This window comes from Ascaphus truei, chromosome 3 (assembly GCF_040206685.1).
Source record: "Ascaphus truei isolate aAscTru1 chromosome 3, aAscTru1.hap1, whole genome shotgun sequence".
NCBI lineage: Eukaryota > Metazoa > Chordata > Amphibia > Anura > Ascaphidae > Ascaphus > Ascaphus truei.
In genome coordinates this window covers 109826930-109850873 of record NC_134485.1, presented here as the reverse complement: position 1 = coordinate 109850873, position 23944 = coordinate 109826930, and the positions used below count along the sequence as shown (strand labels likewise).

Genomic DNA, 23944 nt, shown 5'->3' with positions numbered 1-23944 from the left:
GCGTGCGCAGGCGGAAGTCCCCGGATCAAGGAGCCGCCATCTTTCCCGGGCAGTGTTAGCGAGAGAGGTTGAGCAGCTGGGACACGGAGACACAATCGGCTTCCATCCGCCCAGTAGATCACCTTCGATACCCGCTAGCTACCGCCATGGAAGAGCGAGAGGATTTAGTGTACCAAGCCAAGCTGGCCGAGCAGGCCGAGAGATACGACGGTAGGAGGAATCGGCGGCTCTCTCTCACACAGGTCGGCGGGCGGAAAAGGAGAGAGTTGAGGCGAGACAAAATGGCGGAGAGGGGGTTGGGGGAAGGGAGAGGGGAGGACAAAGGAGATGGTTGATGGAGGAGCAGGGAGGTTTGATATGGAGCGGGGTTGTCCAGCATAGGTGGGGGATAGCCACCGGGCCGGTGGGAGGTGAAGGCGGCGGCGGAGGAGGAGGAGAGTGACAGGAAGAGAGACGGTTGCAAAATGGCGACTGCCGAATAGGGCGAGACCCGGGAGAGGAGGGAGGGATACGGCGAGGCGCTGACCACCGGAATTCTCTAGTTCCGATGTTTGAGGGAGGGAGGGGGAAGGGGACAAGTAACGGGGCTGTGGTGGTGGTAGGTGTAGGGCTGGGGGGCGCAACTTCCGCAGTGAAGCATCTTGCAGTGATTGGGGGCGGGGGGGTGGGAATGGCAGGTCGTGCCCAGAGCCATGTCTCGCACATCACCGGGCAGACTCCTTCACCACTCCCCCCCCCCCCCCCATGTCACCGGTCCCATTCGCTAGATCCGGGGGTCCCCCGCCCTGCATGGTCAGCGCGGTGCGGGACCGCTGGTATAAGCGATGGAGACCCCGGGGCCCGCCGCCTCGCCCCTCCTGCGTGAGCCGCGGGTATTTCACTCCTTAAGAGGTGGCGTTTCTCGTCCAGATCTCCCCCCCCCCTCCCCTAATGTCTCGCTCGTCTGGGATCATCGGAGTCTGACAGCTGTGGGCAGAGCACTGATTTGAGATGAAACCGGGGTTTATAGCAGGTGTGTGTGAGCACTACGAGCGGATCGTAGGATGGGTTGCAAATGTGTGGGGTTGGGCATTTATTCGTCTTTTGTCAATCCCATCCATTATCTTCCTCCCACTTCAAAGGAAGCTCTATGGATGTTGTCATGTCGTCCGTCCCTCCTCCCAAATCTGGATCCATCGGGTCACTAGTCCTAGCTGGGAGTTTCCTCCCCATGCTCGGCCTTCTCAGTGTCGGGGAGTGGGACGTGCCTCAATGTGTACCGCCGCCCAGGGCTGGGGCCCGACCTGTCTGCAGCAGAGAGAGTGATGCGTCCTCGGCCCCATTCATTCCTGATAAACCGGTCCTTGTCCGTGCGGAGGGATCCGCCGCTTCTGATGTGGGTGACACGGCCGGGCGGGCCACACCTCGGTGGGTGGCAGCACCCTGACCGGCCTGGCACCTGACCATAGCGGGGGAATCGCGGCCCCCTGGTACTTCAAGGTCAGATGCAAGGCAAGAGTTTGCAAATAAGAGTTTGGTGTCTGTATATTCACATTAAACCAGACTAGTAACTGAGCACTTCTAAGGGCGAAGCGCATGGTGGCGGCGGCGCTACGTGCTTTTGCGTCTGCGCGCACTAGCGGGACTTACCTGATTGCCTATGGTAGTCACTCAAATGCCTGTGGACGCTGCTACATTTTGCCAGCACAACTCAAATTAAGATTTCAGTCTGCAGTCACGTGGGCTGACTCAGCCAATGAGGGCGAACCAGTTCCGTGACGCATTCGCCACGCCCCCCAATCCCCTGCAGCTAGCGCACACATCGCTGGGGCTGCAGGAGTGTGCACGCCCACGCCACAACCATGCGCTTGGCCTTAGGCTGCACTTATAGTGACGGCGACGCAATGTTGCGTGAAAACAAATGCATTGCCGCCGTCGTGTGCGCTTATAGTATCGTGTGCGCGACGGCTTGGTCGCGATCGCTGGAAGTCATCGCAATTTGATTTTCCCAGCAACCGCAGCCTGACGTCGCCGGTACTATAAGCGTAGCCGTAGAGACATGTCAACAGTCACTTATCTGCAGTCTGTGTAACTGATAGTATCCGGAACCTCCTGGACTTTTAATTGGGACCTCCCCCAGAAGCCTGCATTTTTACTACTGTAATGTCAACATCTTGCCCCTGAGGATGCCCTGTCTTTTTCCAGTGTAACAATCACAATTGTCTTTAGCTTCCAAGGTTACCATGGTAACGCTTATACTGCACTGGGCATCAGGAAGAGATTCATTTTACCCTCCCGGGCACTTCATATCTCCTGTATGAAACAGATGTAAAAAAAATAAACTGCATTGAACATGCAGAGAATAGATCTCTTGATCTCTTTAAAGTACGTATAATGAACACAGACTACTTTAACAGTCTCGCAGATAAGAATCTGCTTTTCCAGGCCCCCTTCTCCCTCCCCCACCCCCCCAAAATGGAAGACAAAAATGTCGATTACTGTCCTTGGAGGTTGACATCTTTTGTGCCAATATAGAAAATTCAATTTAAATCGGATGCATTGTAACAAATCAGGGCTTCATTGAGCCTTCCTTATAATTGTGCTTTATTAAGTCTAATTTATTTTTTAAATAATCAAATCTTGGCCGACTAGTGTTTTGAAATAGAATTTCTTATGATCTTTGTTTAAAGGATGCTGGAGTAGCCTGCTTTTTGTGAGAATATTTGTTACTGTCCACGTCAATCAGGAAAGGGCTGATCCTGGTAAACCACACCTCGATCAGTCCTTCATTTATGAACATTGATAATATGTTGATTCTCCCTAGTTAATGCCACTGTAAAAGCCAATTATCTCTAAAATTGGATTTTATTTTAACACGTTTACACGCTTCACCTATGAGGTTGTAATCTGTAAAAGGCATCTTGTTAATTTATGGGAGTAGATGACACTTCCCCCACCACCCCCTATGTTTTTCATCTATACATATTTGTGAGTAGGCATTGCTGCAGTGGGGATGTTGCTGATTCATGCACACACCATTTACTAATTTAATTTAGACTCCATAGTAACTGTTGGAACTGTGTGGAAAATATCCTGGTACCACCAGAGACCTAGGCCATGATTATGTGATCTATTGCCTAGAAGAAATGGCATAAGATGTGTGCAATTGTATAGCATCCAAGAATAATTAAATCGTTACATTTATTTTATTGTGGACCTTTTTTGTATAAGCCATTTAATGCATAATCTGTCTCCAAGAAGTGCTACATTTTCCATTTGCCTTTTTTTTAACCCTTTTGATTGACTGTGTGATTGTAACTTTATCCATAACTTTAACATAATAGTATTAGTTGTGTACTATGTGTATTAGAAGGTGCATAATAGTTGTAATTATTTGAGATCATGCAGTACTGAGGCCATCTCTGAAAGGTCAAATGGCAATCCTGCAGAGCAATATAAATTCTAAATGAGAATCTCTCTGGAAAGGAAAGGGGGAACTGTATTTAAAATGCAATATTTCTTTGATATTTAGGGGAAATGGGCATGTTCTTGCTCAATCTGTCATGTGTTGTGGTGCTGCAAAATCCAGGTCACTTTTAAATTATGGAGCTGCTTTGGCTAATATCTACTACATCTCAATCTTTGCAACTTTTGGTTACTTTTTTTTCCCCCCTAAATTAAGTTGCCTTTACGTTACCCATTTCTTCAGTGATGCATGAAAATGTCAGCGGTCTGAAATTCAGAGGGCGTGTGGTAACTTGGCAATGACTGTTAATTTTTGCAGCTAGGAAATCATTGTAGGCTTCCTTTTATTAAGCTTTTAGCCAGCCTTAATAGTTTGCTATTCTATTTGAAGAAAAATCTAACTATTAAGGATGACCTGTTCTTAATTAATTGTAGTAATTTCTTATGAGTTGGAAGGAGACAGTTCTATGGCTCCCCTCCATTTATTTAGCAGCTTGTATTTACTGAATTAAAGGTTCAGTCCAAGCAGGATTTATTTTTATTTTAAGCAGAGGGGCTCCTGAGCTGAATCGCATTGATATCATTTCTGGGGACCCCCTGCTTAAATTTCCCACGTGTCCAGGTCATTTAAACATTATAACGGCTCAGGAAGCATGGGTCCTCCCGGCTTGACTTTTGAGTCCCCCTGCTTCAAATCTATTAAAAAAATGCTGCTTGGACTGAACCTTTAATGTGAACTGGGATGCAAGCAAACCAACCAGGTTTTTTTGTGTGGGCACTGGCTAGGGTTTGGGGTTCTGCTTAGGTGCCTGATGTGTACAGCCTCTCGGGACAGCCAGGTACATTCTCACACCTGGTCTGGGACAACATCTTTGAATCGTTCACAAAAAAGCTCAAGGGCCATTTCCATGAAATATACAAAGGATTTGTGCAAAAGGTGACACAGCCCATTTGCATGTCTACCCAGAGTCCCTGGCTGCAGTGGAAACACTGCTATGAGATGATGGGGAAAGGCAGCGTTGCAGACCTGTCTGAGGCATGTGAATGTGCTCACAAGTGGTATTTTTATTAGCTGTGCACTGGCTAAAGAACACTACTTAAATAGGTAAGATTGCTGCCATGGTTACAACATAGCACTGTTAAGGAATAAAAATCGCATTATGTGTTACAATAAAGAGATCCCACCAGTATCATTTTGCATCAACATTTTTAGAAACTGAAAGCAGATGGAACATGTCAATGGAATAATTGCCTAGTATGTAAAAGGAAAGGTGCATTTTGTTTTGTCAAGGTTCTCTTTCCCCCCCCCCCCCCTGCAAAAGTGATGCAAAAGCAATATTTATTGCAGTTTCCCCATATTCGTTGTATACTCTTGGGTTAGCCTGAGTATAATATTTAAAGAGCCGTGTCTGCAACGATTTAGCACAGCTGGGAAGGGGGTGTCGTTGAATCGTGTGGTCTGTAACCAACTCAGCTGGTGTCCCCTTCTGTACTTGGCTAGTGAAGTCTTCTGAAATGGTTTAGCTTTTCCAATTTCAACAGCAGCTACCAAGATCAGAAGCAAGCAGTGTGGACAGAGCTAAAGAGGTAATGAACCATTTGTTAATTGGCTAAAAATAGCCATACTGGAATCCATGCAATTGAGCGTTGGTTTCTAAAATTGGTGGCCTGATTTTATCGAGCAACGCACACTACTTGCAGTAGTCTTCCAAAACCGTTGTCAGGTGGAGAATAGGAAGATTAGCATAAGGCCGACATGATCAATGATTCATGAGTCGTGTATGTATATTGCATGCATGATGATACAATTTAATTTTGGATCGCCTTATGTCAGTTTGTATTAAAGGAAAAAAGAACCAATACAAGGCATATATAGATGTGCAACATTTTTGTATGTAATAAGACAGCACTGTCCACCTGTAATCCAGCATTTTAATTAAACCAACTTTGTGAAAACCTTTATTCAAAGTGGTAAATGATAAAATGGACTATGTTTGAGATGTGAGACTAGTAAATTAACACTTGAGAATATAAATGTGGACATGTGGCAGACTCCAGTACTATAGGTGGACTTCACTGTAGAAATGTCTTTGCCCTGTAGCTACCAAACAAACCCCATTTTGTAGTATTTCATTTTAGACTGGTTTCTGTTGACAGATAACTTCTAAAACTGTTTTCCACATTTCCTATGCAAAGACAACCAAACAGCATTAATTATACCCTGATTATTACAATAAAATGCTAAATGTCAAGAACTGATGCTCATACGGTCTAACTTTATTCTCTAGGTCAGATATAACAGATTTTGCCTGATGGTGGCTTGAAGGGTTGTACCTTTTCTTAAAATATAGGCTATTAATGATAATGTTGTGAGAAATGCACGTATTTTAGTGAATCTATACAAAACTAATTCAAACCTAACATTTAGCGTTTATTTTATTCTCTGGCATAGGGATGGAGGAAGTCATCTCATAACTGACGTCATGTGGTACTGGAGAATGTTGGTACTTGGGGGTTCATCATTAGTCACTCTAGTTCCTGTTTTTATCCTTCTGAGGCCATAGAGGGGTGAGCAGTTCGGAGCCGCGATGAGGCTCGCCTGCTGAAATCTGCGCGATTTCATGCCCATGCAGGCGAGCCAGCGGGCGCGATGGGGAGGCGGGGGAAGACTGAGGGAGGCGAGGCAGTGACGTCGCTGGGCCAATCGCCGTTGACGCTGCTTCACGCTGATTGGATGTTTTCAGCCTACAGCGCTCTGAAAAACAGCTTGGCTGTTGGCTGAAAAATCCAGCCCCTCAGCACGCCTGCGGACGCTCGCGTGAGCCCCCTCTAAAGACATCCTCATGGAGGATGCAGGGGCTCAGCGAGGAGCGTCCGCATGGCTCAGCGCGGCCGCCACTGCTATGGACTTGGCCTAAGTTACAATTATTTATTTATTTATAAAATATTTTACCAGGAAGTAATACATTGAGAGTTACCTCTCGTTTTCAAGTATGTCCTGGGCACAGAGTAAAACAAATAATACATGGTTACAAATACAGTTACATAAATGAACAAGGTATACATTTATATACAAGACATTGCATGCACAGTTAAAGAAAATATATATTATGAGCGTATGAAACAGTTACAGACCAGATTAAAGTGTGAGACAGCCTTAGATTTGAAAGAACTTAAGCTGGTGGTGGATATGAGAGTCTCTGGCCACAATGTCTGCCACAGATATTCAGGAACCAGAGCCATGTGCTTGCATTTGGGTTCACATGGTCTGATCTCCAGATAGCATCACGAATAGAAGAGGAAATCCTCTGCATTAGTGTTTTTGAAGCCTTTATTTGTTATTTTTATTTTTTTGTTAAGGACCCCTATAATTGTGTTGGTAAATTCTGTGGCACCCCAACTTGCTTAGTAGCACGTCTGAGATCAGATTGTAAGTTCTTTTGTATTTGGTGCAATTTTAAAATGACCTGAAAATTGCAGGAAACACTTAAGAGATGCCCGGGGGAACCCTTAGAGTTCTTAGGAAAGCCCTGTTGAGCACTACATCATGGAATGTGATAAAGGGCCAGCGTACCAGCTCCTGTGACATCCCCTGGATGCCATAAGGGCATTCTAAGTTGTGTGGGAAACACCTCAAACCTGTCATATCCCTCTTTTTCATCTTAAGAGTAAAAGGCAGACTTTCATTGTTCATGACAGTAGCAATTTGTAATGTCATTCTGCCTCCCAGCGTCATAAATAACATCACAAATCAAAATTGGACTTTGGAGAATAAAATGCAGATGACCGTTGTATTGCAAATGTAATTCTTGCTTGGATAGAGTAGATATCCTTCATTCAAAACTGCCTTTTATGTTGCACATGACCGCAAAATATGTAGCACCGCGTGTATCACTTAAAATGTATTTTTTTTAAATACCGGTTTGAAGCATGGGATGAAAGGTGTTCATTTCGGCTGTGGGGGGCGCCCTGCTTCCAGAGATACTTGGTGCCAGTATCTGCGCAGTTTAAATGTCCATGTCATGCAGGCCAATCAGGTGTCATGGCTTCCAATTGGCCCACGTGACACAGGGCATTTAAAGCCACAATTTCGTTAGGCGCACAAGTTCTGTCTGCAGATACTTCCCGCCGTAGGGGGTGCTGGTATCTGGAAGCAGGGGGTCCCTGGAGATTAAATGAATGCAGTTTCAGGGACTCCCTGTTCCCTATGGACGTACCTTCTAGAGGTGATGGCAAGCTGCCACGTCATCCCTTGCAAGCTGCCACGTCATCCCTTGCGGCTTTCCATTGGCCACCAGGACCTTTAAACTAAATTGCCACCGGCAGCACCTTTTTGGAGGTACATATAACGTAGTGCGGGGTCCCAGGACCTGAAAGCAATGTGGTTCCTCTCTAGACCCCCTTGCTTTTTCCATCTGAGGAGAGGAGGAAATGGATATATATTTATTTTAAGATAGAGGAGTTTGTTAATCGTGTGTGTGTGTAACATATAAAAGTGTTAAAAATAAAATAAAAAATAAGATATCATTGACTTCAGGACTTTTTTGATTTACACAATGAGTCAGTCATTTTAAAGATGTTTTTAACATTACGTGAAGATCATTGTATAATTGGTCCTATTAAAACAGGGAATGCTGCAGAAAAGTTTACTTATTGCTTTTATGTCAGAGATCTGGTGCTTGGTAAATTGCAAGGGCCCACACAAGTTACTACTCTAGCTCCTCCTACCATGCCTCCTTGACCATATGTTCCTGCATTAATGTAGATGGCATAGTCACTGACAGCTAGGACTCGTGGAATTTTACAATATGTCCTTGGCCACAATGCAAGTTATGTCCCAATACATCAGAAGCTATCCTTTAGTAATGAGGATTCAGACGTGCACTATTCTTTCTTGGTGCTTGGTAAATAAAGCTCCTGTTCCATTTAGTAGCATGTCTGGCAGTTGCAATAAAGTGAAATCAATCTGTCATGTAACACTACCATTTGAACAGTTGGTGGATTTAAGATGTTTAATAACCTTGCAGGCCTAATGGGCAAAGCTAACTGAAAGACCAACACTGATTTCACATCCTGCTGTACCTGTTTATTGGAAGATGAGGCATCATAGCGAATTAGGAAAGCACATGCACATATCTATATCCAGTTGACATTTGACAACTTTTTGGTTTGTTTGTTACATTTCCAGAGGGCCTCTTGCTATTTTTGGAGCAAAATAATACATACTTGAGTTAAGTCACTTACCTGTAAGCGATACTCTAGGTGCTCTATTACTTGAGTGATATCCGCAACATATTTCGGTAGGTCGGATTGCCAGGCACCACTCTATTTACCTTAAAGCTGCTGTGCCATCACTGCTGTTGCTTTTGTGCAAACTTAAATCTGTGGTATAAAACATTTTGTTATACATTTGGAAATGTGTACCTATGTCCTGATGAGAGTAAACTGCATCATTGACGGATTCCGCTAGCCTATAATGAACTCCTCCCCCCGCCCCCCCCCTCTGAACCTGTCTTGCCTTGTTCCTTTTATGGATGGTCTGCTCCATCTTGGATTGTTTGTCAGTTATCCTATCCTGGCTCTGTTCTTAATTGTACGTAAGGAGGGCAGGTGCTAACGTTGTTCAATGTGGTCTAGTTTAGGTCTGCTTCGCTCATTCACTGTGCTCCGGGACAGGTCCACTTGCCTAATTAATTCATTGAGCACTGGCATAATCTTGCTTTATTTGTTGGGCCACAGTTAAACATTGTTCTGCTTCATTCATGCCTTTTGATATTTGTTGTGCTACGGGTGCATGCTTCTCATTTAATCCAAATTGTTTGCTTGTTCTATGGGTGATTGATTTTGTTTTTTGAAGCAGTATCGTTTAACAGTTTTCCAAGATATTTAGCCACTTGATTTAAAATTAGCTAGCTAATTTTTAATCTGTAGGTGTGCTGTGCAGGACTGGTACTTAAGGATATTTTGTCTTGTCGTTCCAAGGCTTCGGTAGTAAATCATTGGTTTGGTGTCAGGCTTATTAATGCGGTATCCAAATATATGTTGAGCTTTCTGATTTTGACCTTACAAATGTGTTCACTGTCCTTTAGAAATGGTTGAGTCCATGAAGAAAGTGGCAGGAATGGATGTGGAACTGACGGTAGAAGAAAGAAACTTGCTCTCTGTTGCATATAAGAACGTGATTGGCGCTAGAAGAGCGTCCTGGAGAATAATCAGCAGCATTGAACAGAAAGAGGAGAACAAAGGAGGAGAAGATAAACTTAAAATGATCAAGGATTATCGGCAAACGGTGAGAGCTTGTTCTGTTAGATCTTTGAGGTTCTTCAACGTAAAAATGTAGGTGTGTGTTTTTACTTTAAGATTGCTATCGTAACGCTTTTAATATTAAAATAACATTCAAAAGTTAAAGCATATTCTGGAATTTTTCGTTACAAATCATGTATGCATGAAGTAATTTTACAGAAACTTGTATTTTCTATAAAGGGAACACGAACACAGCATGTTGAGTTGATGTAAACAAAAATGTTTTCAAATGGTGTTATTGATGGCATCTTGGCCTATTTCCCCTATTCCATATGTTGTGGTTTTAAATTATCTTAATGTATTTATATTTTTTTTAATATTTTTATTTACAAATGGAGACGGGCAAAATTGCAGCTCGATGCTCCTACATTTTTTTTTAAATTTTGTTTTATATGTACGTTGTGCTGTGGCTGATTGCCTGGGGATCCCACTGTGCATATCAGAAGCTGTGTGTGTGTTTGATAACACTCCTTGGGAGAGCTGCATTCCAAGGTTTCCAAGCAACCTGATTCCTACTGTTGGATACAAGAAAGCTACAAGTGGTCAATTATTGTGACGCTGTTAACGAACCTTAGAGCAGCAGCTGCCCACGCAGAACCCTCTTGAGTATCAGAACCAAGAAGTCCTCTTTCCCAGTGTGTGACGGTAGTGCTGGAAGGAAATGGCTTTTTTCTATTTCCAATATATACGCAGTATGTAATTCGCACGTGTAAAGAGGGGGAAAGGATGAGCAGCTTAGAATGTATGTATAATAATTTGAAATAAGTGATTATTTTGACATCTGCATTTCAGGTTGAGGCTGAGCTGAAATCTATCTGTAATGACATACTGGATGTACTGGACAAGCACCTCATTCCAGCTGCAAACAGTGGGGAGTCCAAGGTTTTTTACTATAAAATGTAAGTATGGGCTCTTTTGGGGGTGCTCCTGTATGCATCGGTAGATTCTATAAAGAGGGAAGTTTCTTTGCACACCAAATGGAGCCAAAAATGTCACATGCTGCAGGGATTGAGAATTGGGCTGGTCACCTTTGACAATTTCCATATGTGGTAAAATGGGCAACATTGTTTAGTATGTTACTGCATGGAATTTGGGGGGTGTTCTCCAACAATCTGCTGTTTATACCAGCGGTGTGCAAACTGGGTTGCGCACCCCAGGAGGGGCGGGAGAATTTCTAGGGGGGGGGGAGGGACGGTGGTTACAGAAGCCCTGCGCTTTTCCCCCCACGGCATTTAAAAATTAAGGCCTCTGTTACTCCATTACCTGCTTTCTGCCGGGTCTTCGGCGATATGTCGCCATGGCAACGTGCGTCAAATGACACGGCGGGGTCACATGACCCGTAGCGTCATTTGATGCCGAGTCCTTTGAGAGAGGGGGGCTAAAAACGCTGGGGTGCACAGCTCAAGTTTGCGCACCCCTGATTTATACAGTGATTTCCATAAAGATTTAACATTGCTTTTGAATTTGTGTGTGCAATGTTTTTTCCAATCATTACCCAATTTGTTTTCAACTATTTCCTTCTCTTGATCCAGTTTAACTATATAGACTTGATGGAACGCTTCAATATCCACCCCACCTGCCTATAGCTGATATGTGGACATTGCTCTGCTTGTCACGGTTTCCTGTTTGGAATCATGACCCTTGTACCTGTCTCATATGTAAAATTAGTTCAGCGTTTTCCCTTTGTTTCTTAGGAAAGGAGACTACCACCGATATCTGGCAGAGTTTGCTGTAGGCAATGATCGGAAGGAGGCTGCAGAGAACAGCTTGGTAGCTTATAAAGCTGCAAGTGATATTGCAATGACAGAACTTCCTCCAACACATCCCATTCGTTTAGGTCTTGCGCTCAATTTCTCTGTGTTCTACTATGAAATTCTTAATTCCCCTGACCGTGCCTGCAGGTAAGTGTTAGCTGTATAATTAATTAAAGGACTGAAAAGGCATTTTTCAGTAGCCATGATAAAAATATATTAATAGTCAGGGATTTTCTGAGCGTCTGCACGGACACGACTAGTTTGCCTGGCGAGTCCATTACCCTCTAAATTCTCAATAGTTCAGTATCGAACCTGACTTTTATCCTTTATCAGAAAATTCAGATCTAATGTTAAGTACCGAGGAGCCACACCTGAACTTTCTGTCAATGTCTGCCAAACTATGGAGACGATAGAAAGCCATTCTTAAATATAAAAACAAAATGTATTTAGAAGGCGTTCAGTGAATAGAATTGTACTGATGGCCTGGGCATACTGTGTACCATTTTACATGCAACTTGTCCTGCAAATCAATTTAATTTTCTAAAAATTAAGTTTAAGTGCCGTCCCTCCTAGGACAAGGGAACGAAGGACAGTGGCATGTTTAATTTAAAAGGAGCTGATTGACAGTTTTTTTAAAGTATTGTATACTTTTTTTTAAAGTACAATTTAATATTCCCATGGAACATGAAGGTATTTTTTTTTTACAATTTTGATCTATTGTCTTTAGGTGATTTAAAACTTTCTGTCCTCAGTCACAGGTAAGTTATTAACTTTGTTTTCTGTCAAACGGATAAACATAAGTAGTTGATATGCTTGAATACAGCAGCCCAGGAGAAAAATAAAACAAGGAAGCTGCTCTTCATCCATGTTTGCGTATTTTATTGACCTGGCGAGTCATAGATTTGAGCTAATGTGGTTTCTGAGGAATGAGTCTCCTGAATTTAGAAAAGTTTATTTTTTGGGCCTGTATTTTTATAATAGGGGGGGGGGGGGGGGAGAATGGGGAGTTCCCATGTGTCAACATATAAAAAGCCACACGGTTTCCTAAAGAGGCTGATATGTGTCGGTGTGAGCCTGGCTCTAGTGGTCATATTATTCTCTGGCACAAGTTGTGGGTTAAAAAAATAGAGCGAGGCTGGAGGGAATGTTGGTCCAACTCATGCATCCAGATTACTCACACATACCTCACAAGGGTCAAACATCAGGAGTGTACAAACTGTCCCAGATTTTCTAAATTTGAGCCTATCTGAGCAATACGTGCTAGGACAGGAGTGAGCCAAGTACCGTGGCATGTTTAATAGGTTAAATGTAGTTGATTGACATCTTAAAACATTATGTCCTTTTGTACGTTTTTTATAAACGTTGCAAATGCTTGGCCCTTAGGACTTTGCAACCTTCATGCTGCAGGAGAGCACATGCAGCACAGTCTCCCCCAAGATGCATTTGTTTCTCGGCATTGGGCTCCATGCTGTCTTCCCATGGCTCATCTGTCTCTGGGTGATGTGATTTCTCAGACAGAGGAGATCCAATGACAGCATGCAGCACTCCAATACAGGGAGCACTACCCCAGTGTGTGTCCGGGACAACCATGGAGTTCAGGTTGAACCTCCCACAAGGGGATGTTCTATTCTTAACGTTCACAAAATGATGGGTTGTATAGTGTCAATTTGTTCCATTCAGACTGCAATATTACTCATTAACAGCAAAAAAAAATTGCTGACGAATGTAAAAATGTGTATCTTTGTAAACGCTAAAAAATGATTGAAACAAAAAAAAATTTGCTAAGCAGTTTGCTTAGTCAAAAGATCGAAATATGCATTTTACACCAGCGCCAAATAAGTGTAATGTCATTTTTTTGTTTTTTAAACCACGAAACGGACACTGGTTTGTTTAATTTATAAGATCTTTTACCAGAAAGTGAGCCCAAGAACACCATCAGGGCTCAACTCTGAATAGTCGTTAAATTACACTTTTTTTTCCCCTGCTGTTTGGTGTGCTTGGCTCCCTTCTACATAGTGCTTTTCCTTGACTAGGATTTTTTTGCCTTTAGCACCCAACTCTTGCATCTTTCTTTTTACTTGGACCCCTGCGCCTTAGGGGCATCCCAAGTAGCTTTACCTGATTCTTCCTATTACGTTACCAGGAAGTAATACATTAATTTGACTCTCGTTTTCACGTTTGTCCCGGGCACAGAGTTATGGCAACAATGCATGGTTACATTAAATGAACAGAGATTATACAGTCAATTTACAGACCTTTCATGGACAGTTGGAAAATTTGGTACAGTTTAAAAATGTAATTGCGCAAAAATCTCAAATCCCTTTGCACTCGCAGGGTAAACTGCATTGACTGAATTGTTTAAAAGGCAGATCCATGTGGCAAGTTAAAAAATAAATACAACTTGGTGTAATTTGCTTCTCTTAATATTTGCACTCTTAAAGTAACACTTACATATTTGAATCCTGTTTAAAAATGGTATTTCTCTTGGTATGCTGAATTCAAGCTGATTGTTTACCTGTTTTGACTAATGATTACTTCATAATAACAATATGAAGAAAGGACGCAACAAATTTGCTTTGCCCATGAGGGGAGTCTATATATTAAAGATTATACAAATATTCCAGAGCTTGTTTACCATGTAGATGTTGAATTTATTTAAATACTTGCCGCTGTGTTTAACATGATAAAATATGCCATAGGCTTTAGTTCACTTTTCCTCCTAGGAGGGACGGCCCCTCTGAAGACACATCCTGCTTCAGCGACCTTATGTCATTCATACAAGTGCACAAAATCTGCTCCTGGGTCAGTGTTAGAGCTTGTGTAGATAAGCGGCTTTACCATTATATGACAAATCATGTCCTTTAATCATAATTACGGTCATAAAAATACATCATTGTTTGTGGTAAAATGAGCAATGTTGTCACAAATGCAATTTCTTGTAAGTAACTGATTTTGATTTTTAATTCTATTCAAAGTGGTCTAATTGAGGGTTTTATGGATACGTTGACGTTTCTTCTTGGAGGGCAATTGCATATACCCTGAAGCAACCGTATGGGCCCATTACAGCCGAAAATATCCACATACTTAATTCAACGACTGCTTCAGTGTATATAGAATCTTGTTTCAATTTGTTGACTAATAATTTTTAATACAAGGTCTATCTGTTAAAGGTTGGCAAAAGCAGCATTTGATGATGCTATTGCAGAACTCGATACATTGAGTGAAGAAAGTTACAAGGACTCCACGCTTATCATGCAATTGTTACGTGATAATCTGACACTATGGACTTCAGATATGCAAGGTGATGGTAAGTGAAATGGTGTAATTCTAATTAACTTGTCACAGCGTTGTTGGGGACATCAAATGCTTCTCGACTGGCAAGCTTTTACAAAGCCCCTTCACAAACAACCATCAGCAATGAAATATATTATACCTGGTTTTGTTTTCTGAGTCTCTTAATTCCTGGCCCGTGTTTTATTTTATTTATTTTTTACGCGCGTGTGGTCCTATTAAACATTTCTCTGGATATGTATTGCTATTGGCTGTTTCCTAATGGTCCACCTCTATGGCATTGATAACAGGTTTAAATTGCTATTATATATTTGGGCGGCTCACTAATGTTCAGCTTCATGTACATTATTCTTTTTGCATTTGGGAAAGGACAAAATGGCCAATGTTATGTAGCCTAAGAATCTTCTAATTTTATGGGGCAACCTTATTTTTTTTCTTCCTGCTTAGACATTTGTCGGAATAGTACAATTTTCTGCTTAATCGGGCACTATACAGCTTTTAAGACCTTTAAATGCAACATGGAAAGGTCTCATCCATCAGGCATTTATTCTGGAATGGACTTAACTTTGTTTTCCATTTAGCAGTTTCTTCTGTTCAATTGGTCTTTGATTTTGTTTCATGCTTTTAATGTCACTTTCACATGATTCCTATTCTCCCTTTTTTGTATAGATTCGTAAAGGAAAACACAAGTGTTCCTTTCCTAAATATTCTTTGTAAGTTCTTCTGACTGCCCCAAGAAATTCTTTTTTGTTTGTTTTTCTCATAACCCTGCATCGTCCTGTCTGTTCGCTTACGTGTCTTCCATCCAGGCCTAACATTAAAATCCATTTTATTTTTGCCACTTCGGCTCTGTTAGTCTCATTTACAAGAGCGGTGGATATGAGGACTTTTTGTGTGGCTGGATGGATATTACAAAATGTTTGGGCATGACACCACCATCTCAGATCTTGGTTTGGATGTGCGGCCCAACGAGGGACCGTGCATGCTAAGATCTTTGCATCCATCTTTTTTTTAATGGGCCGTTTTGGTCTTCAGAACGGTTGTGGCTCGCTCTGTTAAAGCACCTCCTTTCTTTTTTTTATTTATTTTTTCTTTTTTTTCCCTGAATGATCCTCTTGCCTGGATTTTCACTATGTATTGTCTAATTGGGACATGTTGCATTTTTGTTTTACTGAAATCTCTTTAGCCGTTTACATTCTTTGTTTTATCGTACAGTAAAGAATGTTTTACAAATAAATGTATCATTAAGACCAGATTGGTATTGCATTGTAATAAATGGATGCATAATACAGCCCTGTGATATCAAAATATTAGTCCCATTCTATTTCACACTATGGGGTAGATCCACAAATCCCTGTTAGTAACTTGACTCGCAAAGTGCTAATGGGATCTTCAAAGCTCCCAGACTGGGCTTTAAAGCTGCAGTTCAGTCTTTATTTTTTTTACTTCAATAGTTTCATGTGTGCAATCTCTAATTACCTAAAGAACTGTATAGCTGCAGGTCAATTCGTTCTCCATGTATTGATAGGCGAAATTTGGTGACATAATTAGTGAAGGGATCTGTTTTTCTTCTGCTTCTGTCTCTCAGTGGAAGCTCATGAATATTCATGAGCACTCCTGCACTGACATGTGCTAGAGGGAGGGCAGGGGTGTGCCAGGGCTTGTGACAGGACATGAAGGGGCAGTGCCTTAGCAAATGGCTGTTAAAATAGAATACAAGAAAATTGGTCTTTCAAAGTTGTTTTTTTAAAAACAGAAAATGCTAAAAGTATTTTTTCTTACTACAGAAGTGATTTATTAAAAAAACCACACATGCAGGATATTGACTGAACTGCAGCTTTAAGTGCCATTTTATTGCTGAGACGACCTGCCGTTAACTTGAATGGACCTTTGTGCAAAAGGGGTCTACCACCTCAAAGCATAATTATAGCAGTCTGCAGTTAACGCAGGAGTTGACACTGTTAATTTAGGTCCTAGTTTTATACCTGCGGTTAGGTGCTAGCAGGTGGTAGAACTTTTCTCTTTAACCTTGTCCAGGCTTCTGAAGTGAGCCAGTTTGGCTTTGTGTACACTTTTTTTATAAAAAAAAAAAAAATATATAAAATAAAAATTATTTGCTTGGGTGGTGTTGGTATATTGTGGTGGTGGCCATTGTCCTGATTTTTAGCCACCTTTTTGGCTAGTAAGGCTGATGGCCAATACTGGAAGGGGGGAGGAAAGAATGCAGAGGTCCACAGTTATGGAGGTGGGGCCCATGGGGTGAACCCCTTTTTATGCTATACAGTGGTTAGTAGGGTCGTTGGCTTGACTACCTTAGTGACCACGAAGGCTGATATAATGCATGGCCATTAAAGCTTCCAAGGGGTTGATTTTTTTATTTTTTTTGATTATTATTATTATTGGGAAGGCAATAAAAATATATACTTGGCATATGGCTAATGCAAACCGCGTTGCAGCCAGCTAGTGCTGGGGTATCTTAACCTGTTAAGTGGCCAGCGGCGCGTTGACTAAATGCAAACGAGCTGCCTAACGGACATTGTTTTTGCATATATTTAGCTTTGCTGATCGCAATTCAAGTCAGGGAAACTAACGTCTGTTCACTATTTGGTTACCGTGACGTTGATTGATGGAGATTTGTGCATTTACACCCAAGTCTCAATAAAATGCTCTCCAATTCCACATTAACTCCTACCCCAAAAAGTGCCGTCTATTTTATTACAATAATACCAACAGATTCTGTTCACTTGTAACAATAACCTTGCTGTATGATGCATTTGAATGTACAGTTAAATGTTCTGTTTTGAACATTAATTTGACAGACTAACCTTCGTAACAAAAAAGGTTGCATGGTGTATTTGGATGACGTATATTTTGGTTGGTGTGTAACCTGAACTGCATGATAAATCTAATACAATATTCTGTGTGTTCTAGATAAACACGTTTAAATCGGTTTCCTTGTTTGGACAGCGATACATTGCCTGCAAGCCAACGTTTTGCAGACATGCAATGAAGTGTTAATTTTTAAATCTCACCGGTGTCATTTTTAGGTTTTATATTATTGCTGAGTAAATATTTACCAGTAAACATTGTGTGCAGACAAGAAACCCTGTTTTTTCTGATATTTAATTGTGACGTGTAAAGGCGGATAGAACTAGTATTTTCGTCCTCTTCATTGGCCCATTTGTTTAAAGACTGGCTACTTATAGTATGTTCATACACTGGATTTGTAATCCAATCAAAGCGCTGAGGCGCATGTAATACTCTGTCAAACATGTATTACATTAAACATTACTAATGTTAAATAGCTGCCTTTTCAATTTTTGCTTAAACCCAATTCAAAGGGTACAAACAAAAGATCCACTATGCATTGCGTTTGGTAGGTAGCCCAGGTTTCAAACCCAAATTGTTATAAAATTACTTCATTTAGCACTTTTTTATATATATATATTATATATTATATATTGGAATTTAGACTATAATAGAGTATTCCTGTAAACCTTTTAAATCCATTGAAAACTACCGCAGCAAGAAAAAAACAGGCAATTTGAGTGTCCATATTTGTGGGACTGTTCATTGGGACATGCCATTTTTAAGTCCCTAAAATGTCCTGTTTAATGTGAGTTTTTAAATTTCATTGAAACAATCTCCTGTAGATTTAATAAGGGACGTAGGTCAATCAAGAATAAAGCCATTCCATATTTTTGTGTAAACAGTGTTGTATTTGCTTTATCAGTGTTTTCTCCGATGATGGTTACACCTGTGGGAGCATTCTTATTAGTGCCCGTACAGGGGGAGATGAGGAGTGGGTGTCTCCCCAAAGTAATCAGTGTTTAAAAAAAAAAAAAAAAATAGTTGTGTCCAGATTATACAAAAATACAATACAGAAATCAGATGGCATTTGTTGGATTCATTCATACACTGCAGCAGTGTCTGATTTCTGCATGTAGCAATTACAACTTGTGAACTTTGTTGGCATAATGTACCTAACAAGAGTGAGGGGGGGGGGGGGGAAACTATGTTCTGATGTAATTTCGGTGAAGCTTTGGTTTTGCCTCTGTAACTGCTTCCTAGTTTTAATGATGCTATTCTTGCTATTGTACAGGTGAAGAACAGACTAAAGAAGCACTGCAGGATGTGGAAGATGAAAATCAGTGAGACCTTAAAAGCCAAGAAGAGACCCTCTAACCAACTTCCCCTTCCCTCCAAATATCCCGTCTCACTCTGAGGACCACCAAAATTTGACTTTTACACTGGTTCTCAGGATTTAGGTTCCTGCCCAGTTGGGTGTATCATTTTTACACAGTTTAAGAATTCTTAAAGGCAAGAGTGAATGACTGTGGATTTTGCTGCTGCTGCCAGCCATCTTAGGTTCTTTAAGACACTAACAGGACTGCATAGAGGCTTTATCAGCATTAGATTGTCTCCGTGCCATTCAGCACTATAACCTTTTTAGAAATACAGAACAAGCAAACGCCGTTAGTCTTTAGGGCAGACCAGAGTCAATCGCACTGTAGAACTTGTGTGGTGGCTTTTTTATTTTATAAATGTTTGAATTGAATTTCATACTATTGTTTAAAATGTGGTTAGAGCTTGACGTTGCAGATTGCTTCAGAATGTCCTTGTAGTGGTTTTGCTGTAAAAGTGTTTTCAAACTGTGCAAAAATGTTGCTGAAAACTCTGGTGCTGGTAACACGTCAACAATCCGGGTTTATTCATTCTTGCCTCCTTTTTACTTTCCCTCCTCAGAGCAGGTTAGCATTGGAGCTGGTGTTGAATAGCCTGCATGCGTGTTTAAATTTTTTGTTTTTCTATCTTCTCCCCTCCTTTCCCTTTCTCTTTCTCTCTCTCTCTCTCAACCTATCTTTCGTTCAGTATGTGTAACTTGAAGCTAATTTGTACTACTGGATATCTGACTGGAGCCACAGATACAGAATCTGTAATTGTTCTTACTGAAACACAGCATGGATTAACATTAAACTTAAATAAACAAACCTAAATTAAAAATGCCAAATACTACTGTTACTTGATCTTTCTTACTGATGTCTGTTTTAAAGTATTGTATTGATAGTCAAAGTAGCTTTTAAGGCCAGCATTATTTAAACATTTCACATCTGAAAACATAACACAAGAATGATTCATTGCCAGATTCAGTTTAACGTTTATTCTTTGACAACTATTAACAATACTTATACAATTCAAATCTTGAAACTGTTAGTACTTAGAACAACTTACAGTTAAGATGTGAAGACGGCTTCTTTATAGGTCTGTAAAACGTTCATGAAAATGTTTGCCAAAACATGTAATTTAATTTTAGAAAGTTTTTTTGATTTATCTGGTGGGGTGATACAATATATAAGTACGGTAACACTTCAGTTTGGTCCCTGAAAGGTGTAGTGTCTCTTAGATAAACAAAAAAAAATGTAAACTGCTGCCTAAGTGTTATTGGCTTCCTTAAACAAATAAAAGCATCCATAGAGTGCAAATTTACTTTCAGTTTCTTTGTCAGTACATCCAATACTGGAGATATTTTGACTGTAAACAGGTCACATCCTGCTTACACACACAAGCACCTATAATTAGAGGTTCCCATTTTGCCTGGAAAACACAAACACCGGTGATCATTTTGCACTTCCAGTTAAAACTGAAAAATAATGGTTAATTCAACAAGAAATTATACTTTGTGTAACACACAACCACAGGGCTTTTTTTTTTGTCCTATATCTAAAATAATGGGGGGGAGGTAGAAAGCAAATTCTACTGTGCAATTTTCAGGTAATTTGAAATTGTACCACATACAGAACACTTTAGGGATGCCAGGGGAACCCTGGGGTTATATGATCCCTGGTTTAGAGGCTGATACGTTACCTTTTTAATCACTTTTGCAACAAAAAAAAAAATGTAAGACTTTAAAACCGGTATGCAGACACACACTATCGCTTGCTTGGAGCACTCAAGCACGGAAAGGTTTTTTGTTTTTTTTCCCCTCTGCCTTCTGTGCAATTGATAAAGCAAGCTGTTTTCGATGTAAAGGTATCCCCCTTTGCTATACAACTTGCAATTGGCAATTGTTCCCACAGGGCGTCTTCCCAAAAAATGGGAGGAAAAAGACGTACCAGGGGTCCAAATAAAAAAAAAAATCTGAAAAGCAATTGTAGTAATTCTTTTATCCCCCATAGAGGTAAGTAATGGTGGGTATTAAACAATCAACTGTGGTATCCTGGATTGATGGTAGTTCAGCTACAGTGGCAAAGCACACAGCAGCTTTTGGGAACCCTGCCCGTGTTGTGATGGCTGTCAAGTTGTTAGGTGTGTAGATGTCGCACTGAAATACCATAGCGCGCGCATTGACATGATGGCTGACATCACAACCCAGGTGGGCTTCTGCCACCTGGGACAATGGCAGTTGATGGTTTATACTTGCCCTGACTTACATCTGTGCGCGAGAATTTTGTTACGATTGGGTTTAATACAAAATATATTGTGCTGCCTTGTTCTTATATCGCGCATGGGCAGCTTGCGATTGGTACAGGACAATGTGCAGCACAGTATTTATCGGTGCATACAATTTAGCAGCTGAGGGAGTGGGGAGAAGCTACGATACACAGCTGTAAGAGCTCCATTCTCTGTACCGTGAAGAGGGATCCAAAGATGAAGCCCCTGATGGCTGCCTGTGCCTTGTGTTGCCCACCAATTCTTTAAGTGTTGGTCATAAGACTAATTATTTATACAAACCGAAATGTTACTAGGTTTTTCTAATTTCTCCACTGCCAATACGATGCAGGCATTTCTTTCCGTGAAAGGGTTGGGCATTTTATTAGCAAGGCTGAGAACTAGTTGAGGGTGAATGTTTTAATTTTACAGTACCCTATCGCTAGCTACGCTCACCTATATGGTATGTAATAAGTGGACCACGTGATGATACAAATTTAATACGAATGACCTGTAGTTTACAGAATTCAATGGTAATTACGTACCTGTTTTAAATCATTTAGCTTTCAAGTGATTTATAAGACTTCTGGGGTAATGGAATAAACACAGCCAGATGTTGGGAGAGTGGAGAGAAAGTTGTGAAAATTTAAAAAAAAAACACTTTCTGGTTAGTGCCCATCATGTGCGTTCTGTTGACGTAACCAGGCACCAAAAAATGGTGCAACAGATGGGCAGACAAATTCATTTATATATAGAAAGTTTTGACAAACGTGTCATCTTTTCATGTCCCTTCAGGTTTATAAACTTAAAAGACAAAGCAGTCTTTTTAGTGCCTCATCAATGTCACAGCCGACCAATTTCCAGTTGATTGCAGAGAAGTCTGCTTTCTCCACCCATGGCTTTTCACAGTACTTATCATGGGTGTCTTCTGTGCTTTAAAAAAAAAAAAAATTATATATATAAATAGAAATGTTACTTTTCCAGTCAAATGAAGCACATTATATTTTCTATACTTGAGTGTGTACAAATTATGGCCCAGTATTCTGTATTATTTCACCATGCTCTTTTGCAGATATTGTATTTAGCAAGTTGCTGAGGGCCACTTTGGCATTATACAAATGTTCTGAAGTTAAATCTAGATGTATAACCCGTTGTAGTATGCAGTGGTAAGCAGCCAGCGAAATAACATTCAGTTGCAAAAGCACATTTTCAAATTAAAATGTGTTTTTTGTGTAATTGTTGCAAAAATATATATTTAACGGGGGAAAAACCTTTACCCATATGCATATGTATTTTCCTGCAACAGTATATTTATTGTAAAAACCCAAACTGTGGTTTGTGTTAGAACAACTTACAATTAAGTTGCAAATACAGTACAGATTTTTTTTTTATGTATGTGTGTATTTAAGGGTTGGGGGGGTCCTGCTACAGCATAGTGATGGGGTGGGCAGGGTGCAGAGAGAATTGACTAGTTAACAATACAAAAAGAAAGGACTTCTTATACCGTACTGAACTCAAACTTCAATTTTTGGGGGGGTTAGGGAACCCCAGAATTTGATTGTGAAGTTCTTGGGAACTCCAACCCTTGCCCCCGTTTCCCATGTCGCTCACACAGCCTCTCACTTACACACACTCGCGTGTATACACGCGCACGCACTATTACTCTTAGGCTGAGTCCATAGAGACTTCAGCCATGCGGAGACTGGGGGAAAGCAGGTGCTTTCCCTGGCCATAGTCCGGGGGCGGGCCAGTGATGTCATGCTCACGTGACCGGCCCTCTGCTCTTGTCAGTACAAATGTATTGTCTGCTACGCCTGCGGACGCGTGTGCGAGCCCCTGCTAAAGCTGCTCTCATTGCGGCTTCAGGGGCTCACTGACAAGCATCAGCGGATAAGCGCTGACCATGGACTCGGCCTTTAGGGAGCTGCCGGCACTGACCGTGCTTTTACCCGATCCTCTCACTTCCGTCAGTCGGAAGTTGACAGGACTTCCGGCGCCAACCGAACAGGGAGGATATCAGTGACCGGGGCAGCTGTTGCTGAGCTCGGGAGCCGTCGGCTTACTGCTATGGGGTGCCGCCGTAGCTGCGAGAGTTGTCCCAGCTCTCCCCCCCCCCCCCCCCTGACTGCGGAACCCCAGTTGAAAAATCACTGCCCTAGCATATTGTACACTATTAATGACTCACTCAGTACTCCACCGATGTGTCTGTCAGAAGGATAAAGTGCTAAATAAGGGTTAAACGGGGGAGGGTACATAAATAGAGGATAGTCCTAGCATAAGTGTATCCAGACACTTGAGTGGTTAAACAATTTTTTTGTAGGTACTTGCTGCACAAAGGGAATTAAAATAATTAGTACTCATGGCGGCATGATGGAAACAGACGACACTTAATAACTCAATGCGGTGAAACCCTATCTGAGCATATTTACTGCCAACCAGGGAGCCTCTGGGGATTATGGGGCTTTTTTGAGAGGTGTGATCAATTAGCACCCACACCTCTCCCATTGAATCTTTTATATTTTACCATGTTAAGTGTTGTCTGTTACATACGTCCTCAGAGAATCAATCCCTCTCCCCCCCCCCCCCCGTGCAAGAGTTAAATGCTCCGGAAAGGCACACATTGTTGGATATCATCATGCTCTCTGGTAACAGCTTTATCGCTCTATGAATCTTACAGCAGCATTCCAACCCAGCTGAATCTAATTCCATCTCCAGACACAACG

The 23944-nt window shown here is 41.4% G+C and overlaps 2 protein-coding genes across 8 annotated transcripts in view; one reads left to right on the top strand and one right to left on the bottom strand.

Annotated features, from left to right (window-relative positions):
* Window positions 1-20279, top strand: YWHAE (tyrosine 3-monooxygenase/tryptophan 5-monooxygenase activation protein epsilon). 2 transcript variants are annotated; one of them, XM_075589342.1, is made up of 7 exons: window positions 1-210; window positions 9534-9733; window positions 10540-10646; window positions 11442-11648; window positions 14672-14808; window positions 15462-15505; window positions 18895-20279. In XM_075589342.1, the coding sequence occupies exons 1-6, from the start codon at window positions 147-149 to the stop codon at window positions 15467-15469; spliced, it is 723 nt and encodes a 240-aa protein (XP_075445457.1). In that variant the 5' UTR covers window positions 1-146; the 3' UTR covers window positions 15470-15505; window positions 18895-20279. The 2 variants fall into 2 exon arrangements, with proteins under 2 accessions (XP_075445457.1, XP_075445456.1); XM_075589341.1 differs by lacking the exon at window positions 15462-15505 and having other exon boundaries at window positions 2-210.
* Window positions 18895-23944, bottom strand: part of LOC142489117 (uncharacterized) — a 53752-nt gene continuing 48702 nt past the window's right edge. For 4 of the 6 annotated variants that reach the window (XM_075589336.1, XM_075589337.1, XM_075589339.1 and 1 more), the window contains one exon: window positions 18895-22154. In XM_075589336.1, the coding sequence (XP_075445451.1) occupies window positions 22019-22154 (136 nt within the window). In that variant the 3' untranslated portion in view covers window positions 18895-22018. The remainder of the gene's footprint in view (window positions 22155-23944) is intronic. The other 2 variants (XR_012799799.1, XM_075589338.1) reach the window with 2 other exon arrangements.

Excerpts from the sequence above, each read along its gene's own strand:
- YWHAE (XM_075589341.1), top strand. The coding sequence starts at position 147 with ATGGAAGAGCGAGAGGATTTAGTGTACCAAGCCAAGCTGGCCGAGCAG. Across the intron at positions 9,734-10,539 it reads TCAAGGATTATCGGCAAACG|GTTGAGGCTGAGCTGAAATC; the intron begins GTGAGAGCTTGT and ends TCTGCATTTCAG. Across the intron at positions 11,649-14,671 it reads TCCCCTGACCGTGCCTGCAG|GTTGGCAAAAGCAGCATTTG; the intron begins GTAAGTGTTAGC and ends TATCTGTTAAAG.